General features: G+C 42.8%; 3 protein-coding genes across 3 annotated transcripts; all 3 read left to right on the top strand.

Moving 5' to 3' along the window:
- The first annotated feature begins 89 nt into the window (after positions 1-89).
- On the top strand, positions 90-2,938 carry lrrc23 (leucine rich repeat containing 23). The gene is made up of 9 exons (XM_070838935.1): positions 90-136; positions 405-489; positions 998-1,107; positions 1,230-1,350; positions 1,457-1,598; positions 1,960-2,090; positions 2,222-2,358; positions 2,466-2,670; positions 2,766-2,938. The coding sequence occupies exons 1-9, from the start codon at positions 90-92 to the stop codon at positions 2,796-2,798; spliced, it is 1,011 nt and encodes a 336-aa protein (XP_070695036.1). The 3' UTR covers positions 2,799-2,938.
- An 824-nt stretch (positions 2,939-3,762) lies between these two features.
- tktb (transketolase b) lies at positions 3,763-11,212 on the top strand. The gene is made up of 14 exons (XM_070838917.1): positions 3,763-4,015; positions 6,045-6,162; positions 6,285-6,398; positions 6,518-6,615; positions 7,371-7,562; positions 7,789-7,916; positions 8,005-8,201; positions 8,450-8,614; positions 8,898-9,054; positions 9,141-9,271; positions 9,357-9,440; positions 9,529-9,625; positions 9,793-9,912; positions 10,252-11,212. Exons 1-14 carry the CDS (start codon positions 3,909-3,911, stop codon positions 10,422-10,424), a joined length of 1,881 nt encoding a protein of 626 aa, XP_070695018.1. The 5' UTR covers positions 3,763-3,908; the 3' UTR covers positions 10,425-11,212.
- Positions 11,213-13,633: 2,421 nt separating this feature from the next.
- LOC139209288 (extracellular matrix protein 2) lies at positions 13,634-25,676 on the top strand. The gene is made up of 9 exons (XM_070838936.1): positions 13,634-13,762; positions 13,876-14,121; positions 14,239-14,470; positions 14,941-15,056; positions 16,902-17,034; positions 17,115-17,272; positions 17,446-17,585; positions 23,566-23,892; positions 25,499-25,676. Exons 1-9 carry the CDS (start codon positions 13,634-13,636, stop codon positions 25,674-25,676), a joined length of 1,659 nt encoding a protein of 552 aa, XP_070695037.1.
- The last annotated feature ends 490 nt before the right edge of the window (positions 25,677-26,166 follow it).

Raw genomic sequence — 26,166 nt, forward strand, 5'->3', positions numbered from 1 at the left:
AAAAGAGGAATATAATGTAACTCTTCTAGTGTAACTTCTGTAATGTAACATGTTTACCTGCAGGATGAATCTTCAACACACCTGTGACCATGTTACTGCTGCTGAGTTTCCATGGCAACAGCAAACGCTTCTCTCTGTTAGTTAGCAGACGTAAACTGCAGTTAGCTTCATCAAAGAGTTAGCTTATACTTTAAGTTTACTTAATAAGGTGGTTGTTACAATACGGTGTTATTATAGTACTGAAAAGGAGCAAACCTAACTCAGCTAGTGTGTGACCTGACAGGCCGAGCTGCAGTCACATAAGCTACTAACTAACGCCAGCTAGCTACTAATGCTAGGCCAGCTAGACCCGTCCACTGCAGTGACGCGCTACTCTCTGTGAAAACACTTGTCCAATTGAGCAGGATTTCTAATATGGATGAAGATACAGTCTTTTCGGATGTAGAGGGAGAAGAAGAAACCCATCAAGAAGTCGGAGAGGACGAAAAGGTATAACGTAATTGACATGAGTGAAAACTTCTTAATAAATGTAGTTTATTAAGAACGCCATTAAGGATAGTTGCCCCATTTTTTTCACATAGTCGAAGTGGAAGGTGTCGCCTAGAGGTTGGACTCTGGTTAGTTTCGTGTAGTTTAGATTAAGTCACACTCATGTACTCATTTGTAACTGTGTAGGTATAACCATGGGATGCTCAGGTAAACAGGTGGAGTAACCAAAGTCACTGTACCAGTCCTTTAAAAAATCCCAGGTTTCATCTAATACTTGCCCCAAATATAACACAAAGTCTTTTTCTCCAAAACCTCAAAGAGCTCAGGGTTTACCACTTCTCATGTGAATACATGTAAAATATATTAAGTATTTTGGAGTAATTTATGCACCATTTGTGTCTGGACTGGGCCCCATATACACAAACACTGTATACAGTACATTTAATCTCTGGTGAATTCGTACCCACATTTTGGACAGGATAATCCTATGTTGTCTTCTCTCTGATAGGTGCAGGTTTGCCATTTGAACCAAGAAATGATAAGTCAGGGGCTCTCATTACTGTGCCGAACAGGAAATGGACTTGGACATGCATTTGTCAAACTGGACCTAAAAGAAAAGTAAGGGGGGAAATATGTGCATAGCAAAGTTGGCTGTCCTTGCGCCTTACCTTTTACATGACCCCCCCTTTAAGTCTTTCCTTTCATACTAATTTTCCCTTTGTCGTCTCTGTACTCCTCAGAATGCTTAAGGACATAGCTGCAATCAGCAGTTATAATCACCTACGTTTTCTGGATCTATCCCACAACCACCTTACTGATCTTTCTCCTCTGGCATCGCTGACACAGCTGCTCTGGCTAAAGGCAAGTTGCTCTGTTCTTTGTTCATTTAGAAAAGGACCTCTCTGGGGCTGTCAGTATCATTCCCTCCAACAGATGGTCAATCTTGAAAGCAACCGTTCTTCTGCAGGTTGACAGTAACACGGTGGCAGGCTTCAAAGGGCAACCTTTCGCCCAGCTCACCTACCTGCAGTGGCTGAGTATGGCAGTGAACCAGATTACAGACCTGGACAGTCTGGTCGGGCCTGCGTTGGAGAGCCTCAATCTTACAGGTTTGTCTGTGGGATTTATGTCAGGATAAATTATGTTTCTATGATGCCATGTGAATGACGGATGATGTATTACGGTAATCTAGTTTCCTAAAGTGAGGCCAGTTAAACGAGGATAGATAAACTGTCATCATTAGTTGAAATTAGGAAAGTGGAAACGAGACATAGGAAGAAAGTTAGTATTATTGGTCCTAGAAATGGTTTATTTGATCAGAAGGAGCTTTACATTTCCATGTGTTATCATTCAGTCTTACTCATATCAAACTCCTTTCCATCAACAAGCTTTTAAATTAAATATGTGTTGCCTAATGTAGCTATATCTGTGCAAAGGCCTTGATATGACATGTTGAAACCTCTCTGGCAGGAAACAGGATTCAGACAGTGACTGGTCTTCAGAGTGGATGTTTTGCCAACCTGGTGACACTAGAGCTGAAGGGAAACCATTTGGAAACCACTGATGGCATCAACCTTCCAAACTTGCGGCAATTATATCTGGTAATAAAAGCACTATGATTTGGTTAATAGTATGAACACAATAGGTGAGGTTGGTTCATTAACACCAGCCTTAATACTAACATCTAAAGACCACGTGAACAGACTGCCTGTAGCTGCTGTTCTCCTTTCAGGCCCAAAACGTTATCAAACACCTGGAGGGTTTAGAGAGGCTAGAGCGCCTCACCATCCTTCACCTTCGAGACAACCAGCTCAGTTCGCTGGAAGGCCTCAGCGCCAACATGAAGTGTCTCCAATACCTCAATGTCAGGTACACAGTTGTATCACAACAGCACAGATCAGAGCCACAGTGGTGGTTCCCATCATGAGTTCAGTAAAAACATTGAACACCCTTCTGTCTGTGTGTCTCTCCCTTAGAGGCAACACAATCTCAGATGAGGATGCCCTGAAATTCCTCGGACTTGTATCAAAAACTCTGCGAGCTTTGGTCCTTTCTGAGAATCCCCTGGTGGAAATGGCAGACTACCGGCTGAGTGTACTCGTTCTCCTGCCACAGCTGGAGCGACTTGACAAAGACCCTGTCTCCCCTGAGGAGAGGACTGAGGCCCAACAGAGAACAATGGTAAAGCTAAGAAACATCTCATTTCTCTTTGTGGTATTTTCAGACAATAAGTGCTCCTTTGCTGGTGCTTCTAATGGGCATGTTTGTCATTTCAGGAACTTAAAGAAGAGGAAATATCTGAGCCATAAGATTTGTAATGATAGCCAAAATGAGGAAGTTGTTAACTTCCTTGAAAACACAGGTTTGGCGTATATAGGTGGGTGACAGTGATTGTCTTGTGTGAGAAGTGTCATATATCTTGAGAGTATCTCGTATGATGAACTCTGTATCGTCTGTGCATTTGAACATTGTTTCTGTCAAGTTCTTACACCTATTTTTCCAACAATAAAATTTCATGAATTTTTATTTCTGCTGCACACATGTACAGATATAGATAATCAGCTGAAGACACAATACAGTGTGTCAGTGACTAAGGCATAAGAAATAAGGGTGTATTTGGACCTTGCGTTGGTGGCTGAACTGTCCCCCGTTTCCCTGAGTAAGGATGAGAGGGCAAAAATCTGCCACCATTTCCTTGTTGGCAGCCATCCAGCTGCAGCTTTAAAGGGACAGTGACATGTTCTCATTTTGTGTGGAAATCAACTTATGTATACAGACTTCTGCCGTCAGAACAGAGTGTGACCGTTGTATCAGATAATATGAACAACTTCTGATTAATAGCAGTAAACTGAAGTTGCCGAGAATATCTCCATATCTCACCATCACACTGTTGCCACAATCAGGAAGAAAAGACGGAGCATTTTACTAAAATGCACCCACCACTAAAGAGTGGTGGGTGCATTTCCTGACGGTGTGCTCCCTGTTGAATTCACAACAAAACCATATGACTAACCTACCTGCAACTGTGCGCACAGTGTTTGCCTGTAAAGACACTCGCGCTTTGGGGCCTATTCCCATATATCGGTGATGTGCACATGAAAAGAGGAAATAGTAAGAACGAAACTAACTCAAAATCTACGTCTCTCATGAGGAGGATTTATGAAAGCAGCATCTTCTGCGCAACTTGTGCCACAGTCGCTCCTCCAATGATTGGATTAGGTGGGAGTGGCTGCTGGAGGAGACATAAGTCCCCCTCCTCTCCCTCATTCCCCCTCCTCCTAGGTTTGTACCTTCACGGGGCAGCTAACAGCGGCGTGGCGCAGCATTGAACCCACACACCGGGAAGCAGCCGTGTGACTCAAACAAACCAAAGTTAACTCTTCAAGCGGACGCGAACTGCAAGAAATCACCCAGAAACCATGACTAGCTACCACAAACCCGACGAGAAAACCCTGCAGGGGCTGAAAGATGTCGCTAACAAGCTCAGGATCCACTCCATCAAGGCGACGTGCGCCTCCAACTCCGGGTGAGTACTTCAAAGTTATGTTGTGCAGGAAATGTGAGGTACCACACGCGGCTGTTCGTGCAGAAAAACTCCTATATTGTCGTGACGCCGCTGAAGCAAACGCACGCTTCACCTGCCGGGCCCGGGTGCACGTGTTGCAGATTATCTTCACGCGGTGGAAAACGTAGCTACGGCAGACAGCCAGCGACTAATTATGTAATCTGCTTCATAAACGTCTTCAATTACTGTATGAGTTACGTTAAACGTGTCTGAGTCTAAGCTAAGACTAGCATAAGCTAACAAGCTGTGCCTGTTTTATAGGCGAAATAAATGGCACCGTCTGCATCGAGTCAGTGCAAATCTAGCAAAGGATTTTTTTAATTTTTTTTAATGTATTTTTTTTAATAACCATTAAACTACTGCTAAACGAGAAAAGTGGCGTGATGAAACGAATACATTAGCACCGGCCTGCTTTTACTAGCTTGCAAGAAATCACATGATCGTGCGAAAGGTCAGTTTGAGACACATTTAAAGTTGCAGCTGCGCCCTAAAACTCCGCACACATGCAACATGCACAATCAAAGTGGACGTCCATAAATAATGGCATGTGAAAGGTGCCCCTGTGGTGTTTCTTCATCCTACCAGCCCGAGTTCCCAAAAGCTGTTTTGGCATCCTTCCTGTTCACTACATAAAGGAAACGCCACTGTATGTTGAAGCAGGTCCAAGCGGGAATAGTTTCAGTAGTTTTCCTTGTTTGGCAAGGGTGCAGCTTTATATCATCTGTGATCTACAGATCTTATTCTAGCTGCCCTTTGCCCTCCTAGGTTTCTGTCTGGATTACCATTAGGTCTGCTTAAAAGCCAGAAGCTTAAACAACTATGCGTTGCAAATATGAGAAAGCCTTTAACTGAAATAATGAGTTTTGGATGCCTCTCATTTAGCTGCTGGTCACATGTACCATCACGCTTATCTGTGAAGATTAAGTAGAGAACAGCAAGAACAACGTTTTAGTTCAAAACTATTCAGCTTGTCACAGAAAACAAGATAATTGATGTAATTTATTTGTAATTGCTTTTTATTTTACGTTGTCCTTTTTTGCATTTCTTTTACAGCATCCTCAAATATGACTTTTGTAAATGCAATTAGCCACTACAACATTTTTATAATGCAAAATCACAATTGGATTGTCCCCATAGTTCATTATCATTATATTTGCATTGAAACCGCCAAGAAATCCGGCATGTAATTTTTCACCTAGAGGCAAGTGCAGCCTCCAAAAAGGAAACGTATGTTGGTAAACCTGTTTTTTGTCTCCATTACCTTGCGTCACCTGAAAAGGAAATGGGTGAATGGTATTGTGACCGTCCTGACTGAGGCAACTGATCTGATACTCGTGTCTGTCTCTAACAAAGGATGTCTTTGAGCTTTGACATCTTACACTCAACACACGTTGTTCCTCAGTATTTGACTGATATGGAACATTACTCCTTTTTTAGTATCTGTTATCTTGTTATGGCTTTAATGAATTAACGCAAGTTTTTCTCAGCAGGTTATCGATCAACAAAAGGACGAGGGGTGAACGAAGCACTGGGTTTTTCATTATAAAATGTAACAAGAGCCATAATGTGTGTTTCCAGCATGGTTGAAGTAATGCCATTTGTAATTTAACCCACATAGGGAAGCTGTGATGCTGTTGTAATGTGGGATTTCTACATGTTGATTACAATACACAGACCTCTGTGCAGCAACTAACCGTTTCACAAGTTTACTTGTAGTTTTTATAAGGGCTCAAGTGTGTCAACATAACCGCTGTGACTATGATCCAGATTAACAGTATATTGACATGAGTGATATTCCTAACCCCCAAACATGGAAAGTTCTTTAAAACTGTGGAATGACTGTTGTTGTCGAACTAAAACCAATTGTAAGGAATCCAGAATGTAGCAGCACATGCATGTATGTGCATGGTGTGTGGACTTTGTTTTTCTGTTTCACAATGATGTTTTTGCTGTGAACCATTACCAACAGGCTGTTTGTCTTTCTCTCCAGTCACCCTACATCATGCTGCAGTGCAGCAGAGCTCATGTCTGTGCTCTTCTTCCACACCATGCGCTACAAGGCAGATGACCCTCGCAACCAGTGTAACGACCGCTTTGTTCTGTCAAAGGTTGGCATACAATTCTTTTGTTTATGCAAGACATTGATAGTCTTCACTTGGCTCACACCTGAGATTTGTTAACACTATTGTCTCTAAAGAACCTTTTTTTTTTTTTTTTTTTCTGTCTTTAGGGTCATGCAGCACCTGTCTTGTATGGTGCCTGGGCAGAGGCGGGTTTTGTGAAAGAGTCTGATCTGCTCAACCTGCGCAAGCTTGACAGTGACCTGGAGGGACACCCCACACCAGTAAGTCATGATACCAGATTTCGTGTCTGGTAATGCTTCCCTGGAGAAAACGGAATTGAATGTAAGTCACTTTTTATATTTGGCATAACTTTTTAAAACCTCTTTCCTCTTTTCACCAGAAACTGCAGTTTGTCGACGTAGCCACTGGATCTCTGGGACAGGGCCTCGGGGCTGCCTGTGGCATGGCCTACACTGGCAAACACTTTGACAAATCCAGGTGAGTATGTATAGGAAAACTATGGATTCACTGAGAGGTTCAAAGATGAATATTATGCCACTTCTTTTAAACTAGTGCATGATGATGATGATATGAAACATCTTTGCACCGTTAAGTCTTCAGCATTAATCTGAAGAGCTCCCCTTCTATAGTGTATTTAAATAAATTACTTGAGGATGAGGATTCCCCCCCCACTGTAACAATAACTCTAACTCTACTCTAGACTGTTTCCGAAGAGGTGAAATGTCTTACCGCTGTTTAAGTTGTTGACTCAGCATTGTTGACTTAGTATTGTTTAACAAGAACATTCTTGACAAGAGTGTAATGGCTTGACCAGTAAGTGGGAAACTATTTTCTTTTTAAAGTAGTGCCTGATGCACCATAATCTGTTCAATAAACAAATCTGTACTAGTTGAAAGGAGCCTTCAGTGAGGCCAAAAGGTGTTCACACTACTTTAACAGAGTAACAGTCTTGGTAGCAAAAATGTTAAAAAAAAAATATTAGCAAATAAATGAATACAGTTGTAATTGCTTTTTTACAACTGTTGCATACATGGAAAGATGTAAGTGGGGGAGGGGGGGGGGTCACTGCTTCCAGTGAATTAGCCTGTTTTTTGTCTGTATGAAGAACCAGCACAGTGGCTCCTCCATATAGTCACTGGATTAAAGGCTCTGTTCTATTATGTAGTAACCATTGTGTGGTTCATTGCTTTGGGCAACATCACTAATATTTCCCTTTCTACATTGTGTTTTAGTTACCGTGTATACTGCATGCTGGGTGATGGAGAGTGTTCAGAGGGCTCAGTGTGGGAGGCCATGGCCTTTGCCTCCTACTACCAGCTGGACAACCTGGTGGCTATCTTTGATGTCAATCGGCTCGGTCAGAGTGAGGCTGCGCCTCTGAAGCATGACATGGAGACCTACCGCAAGCGATGTGAAGCATTTGGGTCAGTACTGACTTTCCTTTCCTTCACTATCAAATTCTTGAAGGAACATTTGATGCAATGGTACTTTTATTTTTAACCTGCTTCTGCATATGCAATAAAGAATTCTTGGTTACGATGGGTTTGATGCTATTTTCATGCGAGGTGGCCTAGTGAAATTTCAACCCAAGTTAATGTAGTTGCAATGTATGCTATGCTGTTTTTTTAAAAATGAGCCATGTCTGTGTAGGTGGAACACGTACGTTGTGGATGGACATGACGTGGAGGAGCTGTGCAAAGCTTTCTGGCAGGCTCAGCAGGTCAAGGGCAAACCCACCTGCATCGTAGCCAAGACGTTCAAGGGCAAAGGACTCAAAAGTAAGTGTGGTTTTCGTATTGTGAATATTTTGTTCTATTCACTGACTTTGATTCACGGGACCTTTTGTTTATAATTCCCTGGCTGTAGATATCGAGGATCTTGATAATTGGCATGGAAAGCCCATCCCCAAGGACAGAGTGGATGATCTCCTGAATGACCTCAAGGCTCAGATCCAGGTCCCCAACAAGACCCTGTGCCCTGAGCTGCCCAAAGATGACGCAGCACCGGCAGACCTTAGCCCCATCTCCCTGCCTTCACCCCCAGCATACAAAAAGGGAGACAAGGTACCTTTTTTGGGGGGGGGGGGGGACACTTGTATATTAGTGGGCACAAACCCCTTCAACAGTAAATGAATGGTCAGTGGGTAAATATTCACCATAAAGGCTTGGCCTATTGGGTGGTTGCCTAGCCTCATACTGATATCAGCACCTGACATAACTTTAATTTACATGTAGATTATCATTTTGTATCAATTGCCACGTTTTATGTCTGCCTGTCCTTGCTTACACCCGCTTCCTTCCTGCCTTCTCAGATGGCAACAAGGCGCGCATACGGTATCGCACTGGCTAAGCTGGGCCAGGCGAGCCAGAGAGTGGTGGCTCTCGATGGAGACACTAAAAACTCCACCTTCTCAGAAACCTTCAAGAAGGCCTTCCCTGACCGCTACATTGAGTGCTTCATCGCCGAACAGAACATGGTACACGATATTTCAGTTTTCTCAACTGCAGTAAACGCTATGCCTTCATTGGCCGTCAAGTTACAGTAGTCTGATGTGACTAACTCCAACTTATGAAAGAGGGATAAATTTGGCTCACTACCATAATCTGGTCCAAGTTGGTCTAAGCTGTTGCTATTAATTCTTGAGCATGATAATCCCAGTCACTTGTGACCAGTTTATGTGCACCCTCACACTTTGCTCAATGGCATCCGCTCTCATTTAGACTAATCCATGTTGCTGATGTCTTTGCTTGCTGGCGCAGGTAGGAGTGGCCATTGGTTGTGCCACCCGTGACCGCACAGTTGCGTTTGCCAGCACATTTGCCGCCTTCTTCTCTAGGGCTTATGACCAGATCCGCATGGGAGCCATCTCCCAGTCAAATGTCAACCTGGTGGGGTCCCACTGCGGAGTCTCCATCGGTAAGCTTTCTGCCGAAGCGTCACTAGTTTTCTAAAGGCTACAGTGAGCGTGCCCTGTCCCTGACTGATCTTAACCCTGCCTTCAGGTGAGGATGGTCCTTCCCAGATGGCCCTAGAGGACCTGGCCATGTTCCGTGCTGTCCCAACATGTACCGTGTTTTACCCCAGCGACGCCGTGTCCACCGAGAGAGCTATTGAGCTTGCAGCCAACACAAAGGTTTGTGGGCCACCTTGATGTAGAGTTTGACCAGTAAATTGTCTTCAGTGATGAGGGACTAACACTTTTAGCTCTTTATTCTCAGGGTATCTGTTTCATCCGTACCAGTAGACCAGACACTGCAGTCATCTACTCTCCAGATGAGAAATTTGAAGTGGGAATAGCCAAGGTAACGATCACTACCATGGTTTCACACACTTTAAAAATGCATGAGAATGGACGCTAGAGAGAAATTTAAAAAAATGAATGCACTTCAGGTGGTGCGCCAGTCTGACAGTGACCAGGTGACTGTGGTTGGAGCTGGCATTACCCTGCATGAGGCCCTGGCTGCCGCTGATATGCTGGCCAGTGAAGGTAAACTCACACTACCATCTAGTGGACTGATGAAGGCATTGAGGCCTAAATTTCATATTCACCATACACCACTGGTTTTGATAATTCAAGGCTGACTCATCGGGTGCTCAGCTAGTATGATCTGATAAACATGGCTAATGTAATGATTTCCTAATTACTCTTTATAGGGAAGAGCATCCGTGTGATCGACCCTTTCACAATCAAGCCCCTGGATGCCACTACCATTCTGGCCAGTGCCAGAGCCACGGGGGGACAGATCATCACTGTGGAGGACCATTATAAGGAGGGTTGGTGGCTTTCTGTTTTTTTGCTCAAGTGGTCTGTGTAGTGCAGAGCTCCGTTGTCATGTGTCAAAGAGGTTTGCAGACTTGGAACCTTGCAAGTGAAAACACCAGGGACAATAATCGCAAACACTTTAAAGCTCTGCTGGTCGGCCTCCAGTGAGATTCAAAGCTTTTCTTAGCAATGGTGTTTTTCTAAGATTTTTCTCAATCTACAAGGCACTAAAATGGAGTATCTGTCACCTCTTGGTGATTTTCAATTGATTTGATCTTGCTGTTTGTGCTTAACCCCATGAATCACCAGCGTTGTGCATTAACCCGTTGATGGTCTGTCTCTCTGCCCAGGTGGCCTCGGTGAAGCAGTGCTGTCTGCAGTGGGCAAGGAGCCTGGTATTGTTGTGACCCGGCTGGCGGTGAGCAGCGTTCCCCGCAGCGGAAAGCCCCAAGAGCTGCTCGACCTCTTCGGCATCAGCGCCAAGCACATTGCCAGCGCAGTGCGTCAGACCTTTGCTAACTAAGGACTGCCCCTGAGCTCCCGCTTGCTGCGCTGCAACTGTCTGTCCAACTTGCAGCTACCTGGCATGATCACATGAAGACCTGTGAACTTCTGTGCTCAAGTGCCATAATGTGGTTTTGACTCGAGTGCAGTGTGCTAACCCTGTATTGTTATTGCTGTCACAGATGAAATGTGATGGGAATAGGAGTGTAGCGTTAATATTCCTACCCTGTGTGCACCTTGTAGTACCCTCTGCTCCCGACAGAGTTCTTCTGCAACATTACTTTCCTTTATCCTTATGTTTTCAAAATGGTGTCTTACAAGTGGCTCCAACGCATCACTGAATACTGTTAGTGTCATGTTGACAGTCAGATTTAAACCCGTCTTACCAGCAGCCTGTCCAGGTTCTGATCTGCTGTAAACGGTCAGGTCAGGACTTCTGTTTGGCATTTCAGTTTTGTCATTTATTTCACATTCCTTACAAACAATGCCTCATGTCTTCTCACTTGGCTGGCATTCATGCCTTTTTCTTTTTCTAAGAAGCACTGTTACTGTTTGTCATAAATCTAATGTTCTAGATAACTTCTGTGGTTCAGTCACGGCTACAATTCGCAAAAACAATTGGCTGTGGTACCAAACACTTTCTTCAGACCCAGTATGGAAAGTTAAACCCATTTAGTTACAAATTGTTTGAGCATTCCTCTGATGGCTCCTGGCCACATGGGTATCACACATTGTTACTGGTGTTCCAGGTCGCCTGTGTCATCGTGTTATAGCTGTGATGTGCTGAATTAAAAATAATTAACCCAATGCCATGGTCTCTGATTTTCTCTACACCACTCTGATTAGCAGTGTAGGTTAGTCCACAACCTTGGTCCCAACTAAAATGGTTCAATGGTACAGAGATTTATGATGCCCAAAAGATGGAAGCCTAGTGACTTTTGATCTGGTGCCACCATAAGGGCTAAGGTTTTTATTTTTCTGAAATGTCTGACTTTTGGATGCATTTCCATGACATTTAGTACACTGAGAAAATGTGACCCATCCCTGACTAGACAAATGTTGGCCACCATGAGGTTCCCATTTGTTTTAATTGAAATGTAACAGTTTTAGCTTGAGCTGTACTCAATACTTAACTAGTAAAACATTAGTCAAGCTAACAGTAGTAACTACTCATGTTCTCTTGATAAGCTGGTGAACATGATAAACATTCCTGCAGACCACGTTAGCATGCTGACCTCAGCATTTAGCTGAAAGCACCTCAGTCTCGGAGCCTCTTGCGCAGCTGTAGACTCTCGTTCTACTTTCATTCTATTGGATGTTTGCTACGTGTGGCTTTTACAGAGGTGTCATATGTTGTGTGGCTGGAAGTGATCGGACTGTCTAGGCCACCTTTATTCTGAGTGACAACGAGGTAGCAAAAGATGGCAGAGAAAGGACAATAGGACAGAGCAGAGATGGTGCCAAGTGCTTTGTGTGCTAAACTAGTGGCTGGTTAAGTATTTATGCTGGATAAATCCCAGACCTCTGCACCATACTCTGCAGTGGAAATTGTTAATTTAGGGTGCTGTCAGACTGAGGTTAAGAAAAGGGTTGAATGTGGTCAGTGGATTACTGCAGGTGCCTGTCTAGATTCAAATGAATAGTGTCTGGACACATCACTGTTTACCTTGGGAGAGCTCACCAGGAGTGTTTCAGTGTTTAGTGTTATGTTGGCCAATGTGCCATTTGGAATACGTCTGGAGTCTGCAGCTGTCTGTCTCATTATCTGAGATTCAGGTGCAGAAAAACAAACTCATGAAGAATTAATACATACATGTAACCTAACTGATATGATCCATTTATACGCTGATTTCTAATCTTGTTGTCATGTCTGTGACATGAGAGCACCCGCACACATTTTGACAGATTTAGTGTGTGTCTGTGTGATCACTGAGCAAACAAAGAGGGCCTGTCAGCAGCTTTCACCCCACAGTGAAAATTCCAGTTTGGCTCAACACTCCAGTCAGTGGCACCTGCTTGGCTTGGCAGTGAGTGTGAGGATGTGTGTAAGCATCACTGTATGTGTGTGCAGTTGTATGCATTAACAGAATGTAAAGATGGGTTCATTGTTCATCTCTCAGAGGTCGTGTTTGCTTTCATACATATATGCTAGTGGAGCTCAGCCGAATGAGGTGGACTCCGACCTGAACTGTCTACCAACCCTGTCTCCTGCTGGAAAATGTCCAACGTCAGTCAGAATCAGTCAGGACAAAAACACAAAACTAACAGTGGATCACAAATGCATGTGTCAGCCCACATGATAATGCCCAACAAGAATCTATCACAGGTGTATGAAACTTATTGTGTTCCAGTTTCTATCTTTTGCTGCCTGTCCTAGCACCTAGTGTTAGCAGACAGTTATGAAAGGTTGAGGAGACGAGGAGGAGCAGGGCGGGTCTGTGTATTTCATGCTACGATGAACGAGAGCCTTTATTAACAATGTGAGAGTTTATATTTGTGACCTCTCCGCCTCCTAGATTTTCCCTCCAAGCCTCTTGCTCTTTCTTCATTTCAGCGTCGAGTCTGAGTTGGGGGCATGTGTAATATGGTTTAGTGTTGCTTTTGGCTCACTCACACAGAGATACTGCAGCACAGGTTTACAATCTCAAATTCTGGGGTTTTCTGGAGAATTTATCCTCTCATGTAAACTATTGCATCATAGAGTTTCTTCCCTTCGGCATAACCGTCTGCAGTTTCTGTGGATTTGCTTCATCCTCGCTACAGCCCCGAAGATCTAAAAGGTTTGGACTTCTCTCTCCAACTGAAACTGTTTAAATTGAGGAAACATCCAACCATGCAGTTGCCAAGGACGTGGATCGTATTCGTTTGTCTGTGTGGCACAGTTTTATCAGGACAAAGCCCGAACTTTTTTCAGGACACAAATGCATACTCAGAAACCTCCTATGAGACACCTGAATTCAAAACAGCACCCATTCATCCACCAGGACTTGATACAGGAGTGACCTTGTTAGATACACATGCTTCAAGTACAACCCTCCCTGCTGGTAAGATGTTTTTGTCTTTCAAATGCTGCCTGTTTCTCTCCTGCAACAAATTATTTTATAACTGAAATAGATTGAAGTTATTTTTTACACCAGTGTAAAGCTAACTTTTTTTTTTCTGTCTTATACTGTTTTTCTGCTCTGCCTTATGACTTGTGCTAAAGAGAGTGACGATGAGCATCTCCATATGGAGGCGGAGGAGGAGAGGGAGCATCAGGGAGTTGATTTCAGGAAGCTGGAGATTGGTAGAAGAAAGAGAGGTGCCTGGGGGAAGAGAAAACATGCAGCTACAGTGGAGGCCACCGCGTATAGAATAGTATGGTTACACAATTTTGCAATTTTGCAACATCTATTCACCCATGCTATAATCTGGTCTAAGACTCTGTTGTGTAAGTTGATTCAGTGATCGTGTCCTGCTGTTTCTTGTAGGCAGGTTTGGGACGACCACTTATGGGCTGGAGGAAGCGTGGAAAAGATGAGCAGGAAACTAGCGCTCTCATGGCTGTACTTAAAGAGCTCCATGCTGAAAAACGGCGGCTAATGGATCAAGGGAAAGCACAAGAGGAGGAGGAGGAAGAAGAAGAAGAAGATGATGACGACGACGATGATGATGACGACGACGACGATGACGACGACGACGACGATGAAGACGATGATGAAGAGGAGGAAGAAGAGGTTTAATTCTTTTTGTATAAATAAGGCCATTGTTTTGCTTTTGGTCTTTGAATCACACAGTTGAGTCAATTGATTATTATTATTAATTAGTCATTATTTTCAAATGTTCTGTATCAGGAAGAGGAAGAGGAAGAAGAAGAAGGAGAAGAAGAAGAAGAAGAGGAGGAGGAAGAAGAAGAAGAAGAGGCAACTGAGCCTCCCAGCAATCAAACAGAAACATACTCTGGCTTTACAGAGTCTCCTCTGAGAGAGTGTCAGACTGCTGACAGAGAAATCAGCTGCAGGGGCATCGGCATGACTCACCTGCCAATCATAAACAACTTGCAGGCCACAAAACTGGACATGGCCGGTATGTATATGTTGCCGTAGTAGATTCCTCACACAAAATGAGGATGTTTGTGCTGTGATATTTTTCACATATGCAGGTTTATTAATAAATCAGCTTATTTATTAAGGTTTCCAGTAGCTCAAATTGGCACTTAGATGCCATTATTTTTCAAACATTTATACATTAAGGTTTATTCACAATTTGCTGTTATTTGTTGTTGTTGTCACTTGTATTACCGGCAAGCAAAGTCGAGGTCAAGATAGAGAAGATGTTGACCCATTAAACAGAAATTCCAAATAAGTTCACTGACTGATTGTATCATTTACATTAACGTCAAAACAAAGATTCCATCAATGAAATGCCAACACTAATGTTCGTCAAGTGAGTTTCAAGTGAAGTCCCACTCATGTCAAATGGCCTTGTAAGCCATATTAGATGCTTCCACTACATCCACTACATCATCTAACACACCATATGACTTGTCTTTAAAGAGAACGACATCGGTGTCATCGCTCCACAAGCTTTCTCTGGTGTGCCGAACCTGGACACACTGGACCTGAGCAAAAACAAACTGGACGATGAGTCGTTCAGCCACAACCCCCTGTCTGTGAGTAACACCACTCTGTGTGCATGTCATCAGTCACCAACCAACGCAGCTCTCAACTTCTGCACTGTCTCACTGTCTCATTTCTGTCTAATACTCATCTGTAACTACACAACACCCATGAAGTTGTATTCTGCATGTTAGATCTTACCCCTATGAAAGGTTTAAATTGAGGGATAGCTGTTCTTGCTTCAAAAGCCATAAATGTTACATAGTGTATGTGCCATGTGGTGCCAGTTCACAAGGGAACATAGTGTCCTTGTTGTGATGCACCCTAAACAAGGTCCACCCAATATCATCTAACTGCAGAGCTGGTGATCACAGACTGACAGTACCGGTCCAGCCTGCTCTACCTGCAGGCAGCAACTGTTGCAACTGTCGTTTTTTAGTGTTTTTATTGCTGCAATTTGTGTGTGTTTGGACTTTTTATATATCTAATACTTGCAAAATATAATATTCACTTGAGCATATACTTTTCTGCTAAATATGGAGTGTCATTATTCCTGTTTTCATCCATAGAACTGGAGAGAGGGGGAGGGGGCCCCAACCAGACATTGTTTGTCCAAAAGAAAAAAAACAAATATGAGAAGCAGAGCCCAAAGGAAAATAGGCAGCAAACAAAAATGTGCAATTTAAGCTACTAGGTTCTATTTTTTGTGCTTCATACATTCATTAACAAACCATTACTGCTGAAATGTGATGTTTGAGATCTATATGCTGCGCTGTATTTTTTATTTCAAATATTTAATTAAATGAGTTTAGAATGACATGACATGACATGAAATTATTTTAGCAAGTGTTACATATTAAGCTAAAAACCTTGACACACACACACAGAAAAGGAAAAGGAAAACAGAACAGAAACTATATTTTTTTAAAAAAACAGCTGCTGCAGTAAAGCTCATTGACTGCAGGTGGTGCAAATGTTATAGATCAATCAATATACTTTATTAATCCCCAAGGGGAAATTCCATAAGTGCAGCAGCTATTACCTTCTTTGCCAGTAGGAGGCATCACTGACATATCTACAAATGCAGGTCTAAACTGCAGATATTAGTTTGTTCCTGTCCTATAGGTGGTGTAGGTTAGAACGTGTGGAATTGGTCTGATATTATTGACCCCAAAAGCTCCTTCTTGTGGAGAATCTGCAGCTTGCTAAATGTGAATGAGTGAGTTTGTGAGTTGCACACCAGTTTTACAAGTCACTTTGCATCTAATTAAAATGAAAAGCAGGCTGCATCCTGTATCATTACAGTAATAAAAGAGCACTGAAAATTGCATTAACTAATCCTTCCTAAGAATAACCCCTCTGGTCTAGCCTCCAAATGACCACAGGCCAAACACAGATCCTGACCACACTGAAGCAAGCCTACCACACTCTGACCAATCATTACACGCCACCATCAGCATACTCTCGCAGTATTGGCTGGACAGTCGTATTGGAAAACAGCTGCAGCCAATGATGTGGAGAATGAAAGGAAATTATTTTTAGAGGAAGATTTTTCTTCATTTTGTGCTCGCATCCCAGTAATGACAGAGAACTGATGGACTGGCTAGAGGGATACTGTGAAAGATGCAGTCCACTGCTTTTACTTGACACACATCAACCACAGCAGCTTCAACTGAAGAGCCACACAGAGTGGCTTTACTAAAAATATAACATGATAGATGACATGGAGGAGATGCTCAGAGCTGACATTCTCTCATTTGATGTATTTCTGTGAACTCTGTGATTGTGTCCTGCTTGGCAAGTCGTGATGGGAAATTATGGATTTCGAGACAAGTATCAATTTTGTCTGTTTTATCTTCCTGGTCTGCTCACTCCTCTTTTTGCTGCGTGTCATGTAGAACTTGACCTTTCTGAAGAGATTGAACCTAGACGGCAACCAGCTTACCCGTGTCCCAGAGCTGCCGCCATCTTTGGAGCAGCTCGAAATGAACAACAACAAGCTTAGTACTCTCACCCCTTACTGTTTCAAAGGTAGGACTTGTGTCTGTGTACATGGAAGAGAAACAATGTCATTAATGAAGATAATGATATTATCTAGTATTCCCGTCTAGGTTTGATGAACCTGTTCCGTCTGGAGCTGGAGGAGAATAATCTCCATGAGGGCGATGTGTCACCGCTGGCCTTCAAACCATTAGAGGGACTTCTGAGCCTCCACATGGACAGCAATCGCTTCCGTTCCCTCCCTCTGGGCCTACCTCCCTCTCTTCAGGTACACTGGTCTCACTTTGCTGAATCCTGCGGAAAAAATGTTAGGATCAGCTTGCTGGGATTCAGAATTATATTCAGGATCATTCCAGAAACACTGACATAAGGACAAGACAATGCCACCTTGATGTCCCAAATCAATCATCTCCGTCTGTCTGTGTCTGCTCTTTTATGTAGGAGCTGGAGATGAATAAGAATCTAATTGAGGAGGTGAAACAAGAGGCACTGAGGGGCTGCGTCCATTTGAGAGTGCTGGACCTGAGTCACAACCTGCTGCATGAACAAGGAATCACCACCGGCGCCTGGACTCATCTCAAGTATGTCCATATGTCCATCCATCCATCCATCCATCCAGCGCTGATCCACACTGATTAAAAAGAACCCAACATGGTGCAGTCCCTCTGTCAGCCACAAGAGGGAAGAGTGGTCTTGTTTGAGATTCTGAGCACTTTTGTTATCATTTTTAATGTTCAAATGTTATCAGTTGATCGGTTGTGGCACTTAATGGATTTGAAATAACACAAGATAATAGATTTATGACCGCTCAGATTGTTATTTCTATCATCACTGTAATTAGATATTCGCTGATGCTCTGATTCACATATAAAAATGCACATTAACACACTGACGCACAATCTAGATCAGTTCTGTTAACTGATGAGTCGCTGATTTCAGTGTTGATGATGTGCTGATGTTCTGACGGATTAACACAGAGACAGACACACGTTCTTTTTCTATTTTCATCTTTCTTTCTTTCTCACTTTCTTATCGCTTAAGTTCTGACAGCTGACCTTGTGTACCTAGATGAGCAGACATATAAGGGAGAGCTTGAGGGCAACTGTTTGCCTGCATGCGTGTGTGTATATGTCTCATTGTGTCTATGGTGAGTGTTTGTGTGTGTGTGTGTGTGTGTGTGTGTGTGTGTGTGTGTGTGTGCTGTTTAAATATAGTGAATTCCAGTGGGTTTTTACTTTGCTCCCTGGGATCCTTGCGAACCACAGTGGGAGCTTTAGGGAAAACTGAGGAAAAGAAAATTCTGAAGAAAGAATGAAAGACAAGAAAGCAAGAGAGACTTCAGATTGTACTCTATGGCTGAATGATTACATGAAGACAGAAAGCAGAATTAGAAAATTGAGACCTTGTAATCACAGATGGACAACAGTAAAACACTAAACCCTGTCCAAAGAGGAGAAAATGGACAAAGATCGACTAGGATGCACTTTGACTTCTCACTCAGATGTATTTGACATCTGACTCTCGCCCTCATTAAGTAGCGAGAGTAGCAGTCTTCCCATTGGCACTGCAGGCTTATTAGCTGGGTCTCTATTATAAAATCTAACATCAGCACTATCTTGAGTCGAGAGTGTGAACACATTCAACTTAACCTAAACTCACACAGAATGGGCTGTTACTTTAAAGGACAAAGGCCATTAGCATAAAAAAAGACTCCTCCCTGTAGTTGGATTATTTTATTCTGCAGGCTGATTCAAATTAAATCTGCACTGAAGTAGTTGTGTAGAAATTTATTCGTCATGTAGCTGCTACAGAGGTGTGTGGAGAAATAGAAAAAACAGATTGGAAAAAAATGAGAAACAAATTAAAAGTAAATTGCTTATTGTTTAAATAAGATGAAGTTTTCTGGTTCTGGTTAGTGGAGCACCTCTGTTCCATGTCATGGAGTCAGCGTTATTGTTGCCTCCTGCTGGGGTTCAGTGAACGGAGGTACGAGGTGCAGGCAGGTCTCAGGCAGACCGCGCTGACTGCCAGCATCTCACCTCATTATTTATATTGGTAATCATCTATGGCCAGAAGCCTCTGTGTTTGTAAAGTTTGCATTCAGTATAACCTGTTATTATTATTATACGTTAGATTTCCTCCAGCTTCCTATATCCCATATCTTTTTACTCACTGAACTTATCCCAGATCTGTCTTTGATTTGTGTTTTTCTGGGTACACACCCAGAGGAAGACAACACATGCAGATGAGCTTGAGAATTCATCCGCTTGAATATACATTTCAGAGGGAATTATTCTACAATTTACTCCAGCTTCAGTTACGTGTTACTTTGTTAAATTAGAATTTTACATGCAGAGATAAACGTATTCCAAGTATAGGTATAAAATATAAAAAAGAGCAAATGTAATGCATTGTTACAGATAAAGACAGGCATTTTCTGTGTATTGAACACTTTTAATACTTTAATTACATTTTGCTAATAATAGTTTGACACTTGAAAATGTCTCTCCATAGGGGCACAGCTCACACACACACAGATACACACACACACACACACACACACACACACACACACACATACCATGTGTCGCTACTATGGGCCCCATCCTGTGGGTGTTCTCCCAGTTTTCACTAAGTTTGTAATACAAGAACACACACACACACACACACATCTGTTTGCTGTCTTCTTCTGGCTCTTTATGAACCTGTCAGCTCAAATAAGAGCCTGAAATGCCTCAACATCCACCCCTCCTCCTGTCAATCAAAACGTAACACTGATTACATCACTGCTGGCCACTGACAGAAACAGAGTTTGTCGAGACCTTGTCTTGCAACATACGAACATAGAGAGACCAACAGAAGACACAGGAGGAGAGGGAAACACAAAGGAGAATCTATGGAACCACAACAGAATATGTTTTAAATTACTCTCATGGATTAAAGCTACATAAAAGTCATTTATTCCAAAAGTCCAAAATAATATATGCACATGCAATATATTTCATGAGTAATGTGTTTTCAATAACTACTTTTTGTCAGTCATAAATTGTTATTGAGAAAATATCGCTATCTGGACTTTCTTTTTAAAATACGTAATCCTACTTGGTGTTTTGGACCTTAACTTAATAGCCTTGTAAATGTGTCATCATGTTAAAAATGATCCAGACAAACTACACTTGGAGTATTGATTAGTAAGTGACAAAGAAGTGGTATTTTATTTTATTATCATTTAAAATTTTGTGTTTAAATAGATTGACTGATTTTTTTTTTGTGTCCATGTGGTTTTAATTAGTTGTGTCATTTTGACAGGCTGTGAGAGGCTGTTGTTGGAGAGGCTCTCCGTGTAGATTTATCTTTGCTGCGGGCTCAGACTGACTGCATGTAGGCACAGGTTCAGTGATCATCGCACCGCGGATGTGTGTGTCATGTTATGTTCTGATGTGTCGGAGCCTGACAGGACTTGTAACGGAAAATCTTTCATCTTCAGACGAGCACAAATGGATTTCATAAGAGGCTTGCATAAATGGGCAAAACAAGCACACATGCACTCAACACAACACAAAACACACCAAATGTGTTAAAGCATCAGAGATGTCAAGTGAAAACCTCTAACCTTAATCAAGTTATCTTTTGTTTTCATTTAAAGGTCCCCTCTAAACTTACAAACACATTATGTTTGGAATGGCAGCATTTGCAATCTCAAAATATGTACACTACACGGGGACACAAATACCCACAATGGATAAACAGCACATGTATCACTGCAGTAAAGTATTCAAGTCCTAGTCTGTGTTTAAATGAATCCAAATGTGCTTCGGTCTCAACAGATTCAATTGAACAGATGTGACAACTGGCCGTAAATACTCCCAGATATCAGCTTAATAAATGCAGTACACACAGAAGCCTGCACCATGATGTCATGAACCGATGTCCTGCCATCATCCATTGGTTCTGCTTGGCCACATTACCTATCCTGGTTAGGTGGCCAAAGTGCATAAGCCAGCTTGTGTAGTGCTGGCATGGTGTGCGCAGCACAGATTGAAGCGAGTGTATGTTTCAGCACCGGCCTTGTGTTTCCGTGTCTTTGTGTGTTTAGGAGAGTGAGACAAAACCCTCTGTGCGCTGGTTCCCATTAGAACCCGACAACCTGAGGATGAGCAGAGCATCAGCTTGATTACTCCTGGCCATGCTTTGCACAAAAACATGGACACACACACATACACTGTTGCCCATAAAGTTGGAATAATTGTTAAATCCCCCCAATTTTGTTAAAGCCTGAATACACCGTTTACAAAGGTTAATTGTGGTTTAAGTTTCACCGTGATATGTTTAGAAGACTTTGATCAATAAAGTTGAGAAGTTATACACTTTATTTATCAAGAATAAATCACATTGTCACAATCATTTCATTAGAAAAGGTAAAAAACATTTTATTCCAACTTTATGGGCAACAGTGTACAAATATGTGCACACAAACATATTTACTTTTATGTTGATGCTCTGTGCCTCTCAATAAATGCTTTAGAAGTTAAGTAATAAAATGAATCGTGGAAATAGGGTGCATATGTGTGAGTTTGTGTTGATATGAATATGTATGCAAGATCTATTTGTGAATTTGGGTTTTCAAATTTCTACATTTGCGTTTACACGTTCTCAATGCATCTCCGTGCCTTTGAGCATTTCTGTGCATGTGTTGGTGTTTCTTCCTCAAATCATGGTGCACGCACACGGGCATGCGTGTGTGTTGGCGTGTGCGTATGTGTGTAGGTGCCAGTGAGTGTGAGTGCGGAGGGTGGAGGACTCTGAGAAGAGAGGACTGTGTGTCCCTCCGCTCATTAATACCATGTGGAGCTCTAAGCAGCGGCGGACTGCTGCTGAGCTTCCTGGCAAAGATTTAGAATACAAATCAGCAGCACACAACTGGTCTGAACTGGAAATGAAAAACGAATAGAGCGATATATTTGAGGGTTTGAGTTTCAAGCAGAAACCACACAGTCATAGCAATCCATAACTGCCACCATGCATATAGGTTAAACTAAAAGCCTGCCGTGCGTTCAGTGTGTGTTGGCTCGTGTGTCTGTGTGTTTTGAGTTAAGTCTCTCATTGTGCTTTATCCCCTGTGTCCTAACTTTGTTTTCAGTAAAACATTTATGACTGTATTAATGTAATGTTTTATTGCACCTCTGTTAAGCAGAGAGGCACGTAACCAACCTCAAGTTTCCTGAAGTTTATAGTGGACCTTGCTTGACCAAACTGAGATGGGGCACATGCTAACCTTTCCTGTGATACTGACAAATGATCAAAAATTATCGATTTAGGGATTTAAACCCCTTCACATCATCACACATCATCTCATGGAAACCCTAACCCTGACCTCTAACCCCTAATCCTTCAAAAATACCCAATGCTTAATGTAACCTGGGTGTTGTAAAGTTTAAGGGAGGAGAGGTAATGCTGTTGTCTTACTGTAAGTCACCTTTACGAGTAGCAGAAATGCGGAGGCACTAAACATCAGTCAGACAGATGCCAGTCAAAGTGTCTTCCACATCCATAACCCTTCATTCTCTATCCCCTCATTGGTCCCCATTTCACTCCAGTGTGTGGTCATTGGCTGGCCACTGTGGGGTGTTCCAGACCCATTGGCTGTACAGTGTGGTCTATGAGCGGCGGAAGAACAGGAAATGAGGTTCCTCTCCTGCTGTGAGCTGTGCTGTAAACTCACAACAGCTGTGTGGGATCTTCCAGAAAAAACACTGAACCCCTGTACTACGTCTTTGTCTCAGACCCCTAAAATCTGGTCCTCCCTCTATGGCCGTTCATTCTCTTTCCTTCAGACCCAAAATTTTCATAGCCCTTATCTGACAATCAGCCACTAATCCTCCCTCAAAAACTGCCATGCTCTCTTACACTGCACCCCCAGGTCCTATTATTTTCTCCCCTGCTGCTCCCCATGGTTCCCCCACAGCCTTGCCTCCCACCTCTGCCTCCCTGCTTCCCTGGCTCTCCAACAGAGCTATGCAGGAGTCTACAAATTATAAAACATGAGGTTTGCTGTGAAAAGCCTTGGAATCAGAGTGTAAGTGGGTATCCATTGTTATATTTTATATACGTATGTGTATGTGTGTGTGTGATTATGGCTCGGGGGAAAAAGTCAGAGTCACTAAAGTTGTTTCATTTCACCCTGAAGGGCACAAGAATGTGCGTACCATATGTGATAATAACGGACCCAATAGTTGCTAAGGCATTTCACTCAAAACCACAAATGCCAACCTCATGGGAGAGCTTGGGAAAATGTTGGGGGATCACCAACGTCTTCATGTTGAATGTTCATGAATGTCCAAACCAAATTTTGTGCCAATCTATCCAGAAGATGTTGGGATGTTGAGACTTGCTGACAGGGGATTGCCGCCATTCATGTATCTATCCTCCATGAATGTATGTAGAAATTTGGCAGTCCATCCGATAGTTGTTGAGATGTTTCAGTCTCAACCAAAGTGGTGGATAGAGTCGTTTTGTAGATGACTGATGACAGAAATGACTCGTCTGTGTGTTTCCTCTCAGGTCCCTTGAAGAATTGGACTTGTCCTACAACCAGTTCACCTCCGTCCCAATGAATCTGCCTCGCCCTCTCCTTAAACTGACCCTCCAACACAACACCATCAGTCACATCCCTGCCTTCACGTTCCGCCACCTACGGCCTGGCCTACAGTCGCTCCATCTATCCCACAATGCCTTGAGCAATGAGGGTACAGAACGAATGTCTTTTGTTGGAACATATCGCTCACTGGGTGAGCTCCTATTGGACAACAATCATCTCGTGGATGTTCCTCGTTGCATCCGACAGTTTAAGAACCTGCAGGTGTTGAGGCTGGACAACAACCAGATCAGGTATAATCGCACTTTCCAGAAAGTCAGCTTTTGGGAGTCAAATGAGATTTTCATAATGCAAGGATAAGCTAAACGCTTGCTTGCTTTTTACCTAATCCTTTCCTAATACCATTAGCTCTGCTAGTGCAGCTCCCTTTGGAAATGACCCTAAAGAGCCTGGCAAGGAAGCAAAGAAGGATATCATAGCACATTCAGTACCTTATGAAGATCCATTTATTCAAAATGACATTTCAACAACAGTCCTCATCAACAATTATTTCATATTACTGTCTACTGTATACCAGATCCTGTGTCCATTTAAATTTAACACAGTAACGCTGGTGACAAAAGCAACAATGACTGATTTATATGATCTTGGGTTTTTTTCTTTTTAAAAAAATCATGGTCAAGTAGCCAGAATTGATGAATGTACCTCAAACTTGCCAAAAGTCAGTTGATATAGTACTGTAGAGAAGTGTTAGCCAGTTGATTTCCTCCCTTGGGACTGAAATTTCCTGAGCTTATGTTAGGATCAATCAATTGCAGACTACAAATTAGTGTGGGAAGTTTTGTCTTTTCCCATTTGAAAGACGAAAGAGAGATCTCAGCAGGAGTGGACAGCCTTGCCAGTGACTCTGTGAGACTGTATTTAGGCACAACAATAGTTTGAGCTAAATGCTAGCGTTCACATGCAAACATGCTCATTATGACAATACTAACATGCTGATGTTTAGCAGGTATCATGTTTTCCATTGATGCCATCATAGTGTAGTGTTTTGTTAATGCTAACAATCGGTAATTAGCTAAAAACACAAACTATAGCCGAGGCTGATGCTAATAGATACTTTGGCATGTTGATGGTGCTTGAGGGAAGGTCAGGGTATTACTGAAGTTTTTACAATTCATCCTGGGGGTGTAACACATTTCATGTCAACCTATCCAATAGTTGTTGAGACATTTCACTCAAAACCACAAATATCAACCTCATTGTGGCTCTCGAGCAAAGTACATGTCACAATCTGCTGTACCAGTCTGCTGCTGCTGGTAATATTCCACTCTGTGACCTGCTTGCCTGGCCACGCCGTCCAATCAGTGACAATCACCCTCACCTGATTCCCCAGCTGCACTTGCTTGCAATCACCTGCCTATTTAAGGTTCAGCAGTAGACTCCCTCTTTGCCAGATTGTCTTAGCTTCATGCCTGACCTTCCAGCACTCCTGTTTGGCCTGATTTCCTGGTTCTGACTCTGTTTGCCCCTGACTACCGCTCCTTGTCTCTTCCCTGGTAACTACCTCAGCCCTTCTGTTCCTGACCGCGAGCTTTGCCTATGTCCTTCCTGTCTTCTGTCTGCCTGCTGACTACCTGACCTCCCGCCTGTCACAGATTCTCCGCCTGTTTGCTCCATTTGGGTTCTTGTGCTTCGCTGTCTGCCTGCCTGTTGGCGAGCCCGGTTCTGGATTTGACTACGAGCTTAGACTGTCCCTCTCTGGTTCTGTTGCCTCCCATCTACCTAGTCATCTGCTCTTTCATCAACTGTGCTGCTATTGGGTCCTGTGAACACCCCGTTACAGTACAGAATTCAGATGTCATATGTCTAAATGTGAGTGTTTGCGTGTTGTGGTTGCAGGCTGGTGAGACAGTGGGGAGTGTGCCACCCTCGTAATACTGGCTCCACCTTGGCTTCGGTGCACTTGGAAAATAATCTGCTGGAGGTGGAGAAGATTCCTCAGAATGCCTTCTCCTGTCTGATTGATGCTCAGGGACTGATCCTCTACCCACAACAGGGGAAACCCTACGACCAATAGTATACACAGTGGGACAGACATACATGGACTGACACGTATCCACAATATGCGCATTTACATCATCACAACATACAGTAGCTCAATTCTTTCTGGGATTCTTCTGTATTTTTCATTTGTCTTCACTGCTTGCCTCATTTATGCATCAAACTTATCAGGCACGGTTTACAGAAAAATCGAGATATCATGTAGTTTGCTTAGTCAGTTAGCTTTATCATCTCACCGTCTCCAAACCCATCCTTTTCTTTCACACCTAATCTTTGATGAAGACATTGTAACACAAGTGTAATTTTCACAGTAGTGGAAATAATAATTATGTAAAATGCTCTTTGAAGTGCAAAGGATAATACATTACCATGGAATCCAGATCTGCTCCAGACACTGGTTTGAAGCTGTCTTTTTTTGTTAAAGTGGTACTTTTTTAGAAAATGAAGACTGAAGTGGATTAACCCATGTCTCTCATCTAAGTCTGGGGTTCACAGGAGGAACCTTT

The sequence above is a fragment of the Pempheris klunzingeri genome, chromosome 11 (assembly GCF_042242105.1).
Source record: "Pempheris klunzingeri isolate RE-2024b chromosome 11, fPemKlu1.hap1, whole genome shotgun sequence".
NCBI classification, from domain to species: domain Eukaryota; kingdom Metazoa; phylum Chordata; class Actinopteri; order Acropomatiformes; family Pempheridae; genus Pempheris; species Pempheris klunzingeri.

Excerpts from the sequence above, each read along its gene's own strand:
- LOC139209288 (XM_070838936.1), top strand. The coding sequence starts at position 13,634 with ATGGAGGCGGAGGAGGAGAGGGAGCATCAGGGAGTTGATTTCAGGAAG. Across the intron at positions 17,035-17,114 it reads CACCCCTTACTGTTTCAAAG|GTTTGATGAACCTGTTCCGT; the intron begins GTAGGACTTGTG and ends ATTCCCGTCTAG. Across the intron at positions 17,586-23,565 it reads GGCGCCTGGACTCATCTCAA|GTCCCTTGAAGAATTGGACT; the intron begins GTATGTCCATAT and ends GTTTCCTCTCAG.
- tktb (XM_070838917.1), top strand. The coding sequence starts at position 3,909 with ATGACTAGCTACCACAAACCCGACGAGAAAACCCTGCAGGGGCTGAAA. Across the intron at positions 6,163-6,284 it reads ACCGCTTTGTTCTGTCAAAG|GGTCATGCAGCACCTGTCTT; the intron begins GTTGGCATACAA and ends TTCTGTCTTTAG. Across the intron at positions 8,202-8,449 it reads CATACAAAAAGGGAGACAAG|ATGGCAACAAGGCGCGCATA; the intron begins GTACCTTTTTTG and ends CTGCCTTCTCAG.
- lrrc23 (XM_070838935.1), top strand. The coding sequence starts at position 90 with ATGTTACTGCTGCTGAGTTTCCATGGCAACAGCAAACGCTTCTCTCT. Across the intron at positions 1,351-1,456 it reads CACAGCTGCTCTGGCTAAAG|GTTGACAGTAACACGGTGGC; the intron begins GCAAGTTGCTCT and ends GTTCTTCTGCAG. Across the intron at positions 2,359-2,465 it reads CTCCAATACCTCAATGTCAG|AGGCAACACAATCTCAGATG; the intron begins GTACACAGTTGT and ends TCTCTCCCTTAG.